General features: G+C 44.3%; 1 protein-coding gene across 1 annotated transcript in view; it reads left to right on the top strand.

Annotated features, from left to right (window-relative positions):
- The first annotated feature begins 280 nt into the window (after positions 1–280).
- Positions 281–9,066, top strand: part of LOC135105521 (uncharacterized) — a 43,511-nt gene continuing 34,725 nt past the window's right edge. The window contains exon 1 of the mRNA XM_064013722.1: positions 281–998. Coding sequence (XP_063869792.1) covers positions 930–998 — 69 coding nt within the window. The 5' untranslated portion in view covers positions 281–929. The remainder of the gene's footprint in view (positions 999–9,066) is intronic.

Raw genomic sequence — 9,066 nt, 5'->3', positions numbered from 1 at the left:
TTCTTTCCCGCGTCTTTTCAGGTAACCTGTGTTCAGTTATATTATTCCCCTTCCCTGTACCCCTGTCATTATATTTTCTTTGCCTATGTGTTCGTCTCTCTCTCTCTCTCTCTCTCTCTCTCTCACCCCGTTTTCTATACGGTCAAAAGTTCACCACAGACCATGAATCGTGAAGCATTATTATCTCAATCTCAAACCTACACACTATCCCCCTCTCCCCCAACCTCCAACAATCTTTCTGTCTCTCCCTCTCTCTCTCTCCCCCGCCTGCACTACCACCGCCACCACCACCATCACCACCTCCTCCTCCCGCTCGTTTGCCTCCCGCCGCCCCCTCAGCCCACTCAGCACACTCCCACACAACACAACGCTCTCGCCCGTCTTGCTGAGAGGACGTGTTGTACGCCTCTCAGTCTCTCTTTCTGAAGCGGTAACAGACGTGCGGCTGACCGTGCGTGCGTGCGTGCGTGCGTGTGCAAGTGCGTGTCCGTTGCTTGTCATTACCGTGCTTGCTTCTCTGACCTGCTCTCCTCGCCTAGTCCAAGCTGCTGCACGGAGAAGAGGAGCTGTTACGACTTCAAATAAACTTCTGTTGCTGCTTTCAATAAACTTCATCCACGCTTTGATTAGTTTGCCTTCGCGTCTGTTGGTGGTTGTGACTGTGGTGGTGGTGGTAACGAGTGGTGGTGTCTTCGCCGTGACTACAACACACAGACGCGCACTCGGATTGCAACCTTTGTGCATTGTGAGGGAGTTTCAATTGGGAAAGTTTGAAAGACAGAAAAAGAGAAACAGAACTGAAGTGGTGTCAGAAGGTATAGCATTATCTCAACCACCCACGACCTCCTCAACCCGTCACCCTCGTCACTCCATCATCCCCGTGCAATCCATTCCCCTCTGTGCTCCCCTTACGCCCTCTCATTCTCACCATGGGCACCAGAAACCTGCCCCCGAAGGCGTGGATGCTGGGGGCGTCACTTGATCTCCCCTCCACACAGGTGAGTTAAGAGATGTACATACTTGTGCGTGATTGACTATGGTTGGCTGGTTGGCTGACCGATCGACCGACTGACTGACAGGTTGGTTGGTTGGTTGGCTAACTGGCTAACTAACTGAATGGCTCGTTGTTTGGTTGGATGGTTAGTTAACTATGTAGATCTGACTGACCAAACTAGCCACCTGCCCCACTGACTGTCTGACTCGCTGACCGGCTTCCTCGTTGATTGACATAATTAAGTTACTGACTGACTTGTGATTTGAGTGATTGATTGATTGGATGACTGAATGAGCAAAAGACTCGTTAAATTTTCTCCAATGGTCATTTCTTCCCCCTCTCCTTCCATTCCTTTCCTCTCTTGTTCACACATTATTTCTCTCACTCCCACTCGCTCGCTCTCTCTCACTCGCTCACTCGCACATTCTTTCACCCATTCACCCCCTCCCTCCTACCTTCTTCACCTGGACATTTTTACTCACCCCCACCCTCACACCATCACTCCCTCCCTTTCCCCTTAACCTTCTTTCCCTGTCTCCCTGTCTCCTTTCGTGGCGACACACTCACCCTGACACCTTCACCCTGACACCTATTCCTCACCCTGACTCACCCACTGCACCTGTTGACCTCATCACCTTCCTCTCCCCCACTCCCCAGCGCACACCTGTCCTGGAAACCGGTGCACGGCGAAGTTACCTGGTCATTAATTAGTGGTAGTGTCACCTGGTTAGCGCGTGACTGGCCGGAAATTAATTGGGGTGGAAAAGTGGTAGTAGTATTTTTTTTTTTTTAAGAGAAAGAAATCGTCTCTAGTTTCCCCTCTCTCTCTCTCTCTCTCTCTCTCTCTCTCTGTGTGTGTGTGTGTGTGTGTGTGTGTAAAATTTTCAACTTTTCCGTATTTGTCAAGGATGTGTTTATTTGTTAAGAATTATTAGTGTTCTTGCTCTCTCTCTCTCTCTCTCTCTCTCTCTCTCTCTCTCTCTCTCTCTCTCTCTCTCTCTCTCTCTCTCTCTCTCTCTCTCTCTCTCTCTCTCTCTCAAATCACTTCGAAGACTGACGAAAATACAAAATTAATACGTTCACTTTCTCTACTTTAAAGCGAATCAATCCATCTGTGGCTTGTCTTGTATCTTTCTCTTCTTTCTCTAATAAATCACGAGCCAGCAGGTGTTAGAGAGAGACAGGTGGGAACAAGTGGAGAGAAGAGTGTGCAAGATTGAGTGTGAAACTAATTGTGGTGATGGTGGCTGCAGTGGTGGTGATGGTGGTTGGTGGAAATGGTGGTGGTGGTTTTAGGAACAAAAGAAGGACGTTAACGCAAGGAAAGCTGCACAAAACTATTAGGCCTACACGTGTCAGGGTCTCTGTGGATTTTATAGGCTCAGTTTAATGTGTAGTATTGATGTTAATATTTATCCACTAGTGTAAATAGATCCTCCTCCTTCTCATTACGCCTGACATCTACTTTGCTCTGTTTATTGAAGAAAATTTATGAAAGATGATATTTAAAAGAACATTATTACGAGTGTATAGAAAAATAAGAAAAAGTAAATAGATATTGTCTTGAGAGAACTTCTTATAGGAAATCAAGATTCAGAAAATGAGATACGATCTTTAAAAAGTTTACGTGGAAAATTGGGAGGAAATAAGAAATAGAATAGGAAATAAGAAATGGAAAGCTAAGAAGAAAAAGATAAATATTATCATGAAATCGTTTTATTTTGAAGATTAAGAATAAAAAAAAATGTAAGTTATTGTCCTTTTCAAGATCGCGAATACAATGCTGAAGTGTTAAGTTATGCAGCGATGCTATTGTGGTAACCTAACCTCCATTATCACATTAATAATCTGTTGTCAGGTATTGTGTCGATTTCAATGTTGCTTTTTATTCCCTTGCCGTCTTTTACCAATTTCAGGATGTTCATTGCTTCGTTTTTGTTTGAGAAGGAAAGAATTTTGTTTGTCATTGTAATTGTTTCTCTCTCTCTCTCTCTCTCTCTCTCTCTCTCTCTCTCTCTCTCTCTCTCTCTCTCTCTCTCTCTCTCTCTCTCTCTCTCGGACACACTTGCTCACCCTTCAGTTCCCCTACTTTTCTTCTTTCCCTCCACTCCGTCACCTAATTTCTCCCCCTCCCTCTCCCTTCGTCCGTGCCTTCCCCCTGCCTCTCTCTCTCTCCCCTCGTAACTTTCCCACCTCTTCCCTGTTCCCTTTGCAACTGTCACTCGGCGCACCACTAGAGCTGTACATGGCGCACCCCTGTCTTGTTTTTGTATGGTTATGGGATTATTTTTTACGTTTATTAAGTTATGACGACGCGAGAACGAGGTCATATGGAGCCGGGTAGAGTTATTAGAGGTCACTTAATCTCTCTCTCTCTCTCTCTCTCTCTCTCTCTCTCTCTCTCTCTCTCTCTCTCTCTCTCTCTCTCTCTCTCTCTCTCTCTCTCTCTCTCTCTCTCATTCACTATATTCATCGTTTCGAGAAGACATGGTTTCTAAATATATGTGGTTATTGTTTTTATTTAACTTTTTATTTATTTACTTTTTACCGTGGTTGATGTTACTGGAAGTATGGAAAAAATAATAAAAAAAGGGGGAGTTTGATAAAAGGAAAGTAATATCTTGAAGATTGAACGAACTCGTGACTTTGGAGGTCGTGAGGAAATGTTTACGTATTATCTTGGAATGTTTCTTTTTTTTTTTTTTTTTCCAGTTCGAGCTTTCGCCAGTGATTTTTGCCATTATTTTTTACATAACTCGTATTTTTACATGTATTTTCTTGTAGTATTATTTCGCCTACCTGCGTGGAGAAGGACGTTGTTTACCTGTATAATGAATGTAAATTAAGAAGACGCATGTTAATAGTTTAGGATTAACAAGTAAATGAAAACACACACACACACACACACACACACACACACACACACACACACACACACACACACACACTTCTGCACGTGACGCTTTCAAATTTTCAAACGCTGGCGGGGCAGAAGTCGGCGTCTGAAGTGGAGGCAAGGTTAGGGAGGGAGAAAAGAGGCGGGGCGGTTAATGGTGGAGGCGAGGAAGAGATGTGGGTGTGGCGGGGGGATGGAGGCTTGGGTGGGGGGGCATGGTGAGACGAGAAAAAGCTGAGGTATGGGTGGGGGAACAGGGGAGGGGGGTTGTAGTTAGGTAGCAAGCGGAATATACGTTGTGGAGTTGGGGATGAGGTAAGTCGGTTGTGGATGAGTGTGGGTGGAATATCTAAGACACCAATTATTAATTCCCACATTCGTTCGTTACTTATCAAATTACTTCCAATGCTTTAATGGAAACGTGATAGCGATTAACGATATATAGAGCACGAGTAATTGATTTTGTTCTACACCTGACCAGGTATTGGGTGTAATTAGTGGGGTTAGGAGAACACAAGGTCGTTATAGCGGGGCTGCGGTGATGCCTGATGTGGTAGTGATGGTGATAGTAGTGGTGGTGGTGGTGTTGCTGGCGGTTACATCACTTTGTTTTGTTATTTCATCCCTATTTGCATTCTGTTGTGTCTTAGAATGTTGAGAGAATGAGGTGGTTTTGTGAGGCGTGTGTGTATTGTGTATATTTCCTTTTTCTTCCTATTATAAGATGTATTGTGACCTTGAGACCTTGAGGCAGGAGAGTAAGAGATGGGAGGAGGTGGAGGAGGAGATGAGGAAGAAGAAAGACAAGGAAGAAAACAGAGGGAGAGGGAGAAAAGAGAGAGGAGGAGGGAGAAGGAGAAAAGAGAGAGGAGGAGGAAGAGAGAGAAAATAATCACGGTGAGTAGATTGACAAGTGATAAAAAGTAGAAAAGAGAAGAGGGAAACTTCAGAGAGAGAGAGAGAGAGAGAGAGAGAGAGAGAGAGAGAGAGAGAGAGAGAGAGAGAGAGAGAGAGAGAGAACCGTTTATGTCCGGTGAATACTATGTGATCACACGTTGCTCCTAACGAGGTGTGTGTAATGCATTAGTGTGTGTGTGTGTGTGTGTGTGTGTGTGTGTGTGTGTGTGTGTGTGTGTGTGTGTTCAAGTAGGAAAGTAACGTTTGTTTCAACGGTCGTGAGGGCCATCTGTGTGGTAGTCATTCAGTATTCTCTCTCTCTCTCTCTCTCTCTCTCTCTCTCTCTCTCTCTCTCTCTCTCTCTCTCTCTCTCTCTCTCTCTCTCTCTCTCTCTCTCTCTCACACACACACACACACACACACACACACACTGAACATAATTATCTCCATTTCCAATCATCACCATTATCAATTTCAACAATACCACCACCACCACCACCACCACTAGACGTGCCTCCAAAACTGGCTTCGTTGCCACCGTGACTTGAGAGGGTCAGGGTGTTCGTGGTGGCGGCGGCGGCGGCGGCGGCGTGGACTCGTGTTAGCGGTGGTGAGCAGCTGCAGAAGTGGAACGAGTGTGGTGGTGGAGGTAGGAGGAGAAGGAGGAGGAGGAGGAGGAGGTAGTTAGTAGTAGTAGTAGTAGTATAGTGGTGGTGGCTTCTGCAGACGGCCACTGTTACCTCCCTCCTCCTCCTCCTCCTCCTCCATCTCCTCCTCCATTACTTCCCCATCTATCTCTATTCTTCTTATTTTGCCCTGTTTCTCTTCCTTCTCTTCTCCCCTTCATTCCTTAATTCCTGTAATCATTTTTACTGACCTGAGAGAGAGAGAGAGAGAGAGAGAGAGAGAGAGAGAGAGAGAGAGAGAGAGAGAGAGAGAGAGAGAGAGAGAATTATGTCCATTTACAGCCATTTCGTCGTTAAAGTGTTTGTGTGGCTGTAACAGGTACGGATATATGTAAGTACTGCACGTAATGGATGACGTACTCAGAACACACACACACACACACACACACACACACACACACACACACACACACACACACACACACACACACACAGTCACTGTTGCCTCCTCCTCCACCTCCTCCTCCTCCTCCTCCTCCTTAACTTCTTTCTCTTGGCATGTATGAACTGAGAGAGAGAGAGAGAGAGAGAGAGAGAGAGAGAGAGAGAGAGAGAGAGAGAGAGAGAGAGAGAGAGAGAGAGAGCTGCACATTCAAAACGTACTGGGGTGACCTTGAAAGATAGAACCTTGCCGTAAGGGGTAAGAGCAAGGACGACACCTCTCCCTCCCCCTCCCCCTCCCTGCTTCCTTCCTGTGACACTCCACCCACTCACCTTTCTTCCTCTCCTGTCCTTTCTACCTGTCTCTTCGGCATCTCTTCATAAGCAACTCTCTTCACCTTCGTTTGTTTTCTTTGTATTTAATTATTTTACGTGTCTTTTTTTACCTTTTCACACTTAACCCTTTCATTTCTTCTCTCAGTTCATTTTACGTAACTTTTTTTTCTCCCTCCTCCACTCTTAGCCCTTTTCTTTCTTCTCAGTTACCTTATTTCACGTAACTTTTTTTTCCTTCCTTCCTCTCTTCATTGATTGTCTTTCATCATCATCCTTATAAACAATGAATTCTTTTCCTTCCTTTCTCCTCGTGCGTTACTCCATTACTTGCTTCCTTCATTGCTTTGCCTCTTACTTCCCTCCTCACATAACGTCTCCCTTCCTTCCTTCCTTTCTCCTTTCATTCTTCCCCTTCCTATTTCACTTCATGATTTAACGTGGCGTAATCTTACTTTTCCAAACTATCACCTCCTCCTCCTCCTCCTCCTCCTCCTCCTCCTCCTCCTCCTCCTCCTGAAAAAAACAAAAGCCATGAGGAGAAGGATGTCGACAATTAATCATCGACAGCACGTCACATGTACATTCATTTCCATCACTTAGCAGCTTCCTGTGAGAGAGAGAGAGAGAGAGAGAGAGAGAGAGAGAGAGAGAGAGAGAGAGAGAGAGAGAGAGAGAGAGAGAGAGACGTATTCGCAAGCCAGACCACGTTTAGTCGCAAAAGAATTGTGAGAATGTATCGTGTTGGTATGTCTGAGAGAGAGAGAGAGAGAGAGAGAGAGAGAGAGAGAGAGAGAGAGAGAGAGAGAGAGAGAGAGAGAGAGAGAGAGAGAGAGAGAGAGAGAGAGAGAGAGACGGGGGGAGCTTTTGTGTGTTTGCTTGCAAGACGATTATCATTATGTGCATTTCCTATCAAAGATTTTATTCTATTATTACTTGTGTTATTATTATTCTTTTTCTTTGTGTGTGTATGTGTGTGTGTGTTGCTGTTCCTGATATCGATGTTTTAACCCGAAGGATGTCTAGATATGAAATCAAATTAATACCACTCAGCGCGGAATGGTTAAAAACTTTCAAATAAAAAAATGAATATTGAAATCTGCTTACTACTACTACTACTACTACTACCACCACCATCATTACCACTACCACCACCACCACCACCACCACCACAACAACAACCACAACAACAACAACACCTCCAATAAGACTAACAATACGAGTAATGCTAATAATAACATGAATGCCAATTAATAACGATAACATGTAAACAGGAAGCGAGTGAATTTGAAGTTTCCTCTCAAGACAATGTCGGGGAAATACACTTCTGTCGCTCGTGTGTGAAATTACCAAGATATCTTGAATTAACACGTTTGATTTATCTATTTGGAATAATATTTTTGTACCTAACTTTCTCTTTTATCATCTTCCGTGAATCTCTCTCTCTCTCTCTCTCTCTCTCTCTCTCTGACGCTCCCAAGATTTAAATTCCATTCCATAATTTCCTCACTTCCTTTCCTCCTTTTCCTCTTCCCTTCCCTCCCTTTCCTTCCTCTCTCTGCCAGGCATTCCAACAATACTTTCTCTCCCCTTCCATCCTCTCTCTCTCTCGCTCGCTCCTTCTTCCTCTCTCCATTTCGTCATTTCATTTTAAAAGGATCTTGTATGTAAATAATTAGTGACAGCAAGAGTCCACCTCTCAGTATTTTTTTACTTGTACTTTCTTTTCCGGTCGACTGAGACTTTTTTCTCTCATAATGTTCTTGTTTTGGCGTTTGTGTAATCGATTTCTTCCATTTTTGTTGGTAATACTTTTTCTTCAATTTCCTCGATCACTTCTTTTTGTTTCTGCATTCATATTTATCAGAGAAAGTTGGTTTGTTTGTTATCTTTTTTCTTCAAGATTGACTTTCTTTTTGGCATGACAATTCAGTTATTTAATGGATTGTTTTAGTGTGTGTGTGTGTGTGTGTGTGTGTGTGTGTATACGTAAGTACGAACGTGCGCGCCGGGAAGCTACCTGTGCTGTTCTTGCCTTCAGAAACGTCAGGGTGCGTGGCTGCCTCCCTTGTGGTCAGCAACTCTGGTGAGGGCATTACACGGTGCCTTCAGCGCTCCATTCAGTGTTCCTCCTGAGGGCAGCCCAGTAGCCAGTCACAAGTTCATATTATGAGATTGGCTTGATGACAGACAGGTCAAAGATGTTTACTGTTTCATAATATATTCATCTTAATGTTTTGTCACTTTTACATTAAACTCCTGTCTTTTTATTTTAACCATTATGATGATTGTTCAACTTTCCTTTTTATTATTACTTGTTGCATTTCTTATATCAACTGCTGCGAATAAAATATTGAAAGCTCGCTCGCGTGTGTGTGTGTGTGTGTGTGTGTGTGTGTGTGTGTGTGTGTGTGTGTGTGTGTGTGTGTGTGTGTGTGTGTGTGTGTGTGTGTGTGTGTTTTGAGAGAGAGAGAGAGAGAGAGAGAGAGAGAGAGAGAGAGAGAGAGAGAGAGAGAGAGAGAGAGAGAGAGAATGTTTTTTTTATTTGTGTGTGTGTGTGTGTGTTGCGGAAAGTGCCGTAAGGCGCCATATGATCTCTTTGTTGTGGCTTCTTAGCTCTATAATCTTAATTTCTAACTATTATTATTTTCAGGCGCTGCTCCTTGCTTCTCTTCTCCCACCCCCACCCCCTCTTCATATAACTCCTCCTCCTCCTCCTCCTCCTCCTCCTCCTCCTCCTCCTCCTCCTCCTCCATTAAACGGTAAAGGGGAATGGAACCCCACTCACCCAGTTTTCCTGTCGTTGCAGCCGGTCCTGTTCAAACTTCTGCTTTCATCAACAAATAGCCCAGCGGTGACCAAAAGATGTGTTGCTGTTT

Source organism: Scylla paramamosain, chromosome 12 (genome assembly GCF_035594125.1).
Source record: "Scylla paramamosain isolate STU-SP2022 chromosome 12, ASM3559412v1, whole genome shotgun sequence".
In the NCBI taxonomy this organism is placed as follows: domain Eukaryota; kingdom Metazoa; phylum Arthropoda; class Malacostraca; order Decapoda; family Portunidae; genus Scylla; species Scylla paramamosain.
Note: the sequence above shows the minus strand (reverse complement) of the source record. Positions and strands in the feature narration are given on the sequence as shown.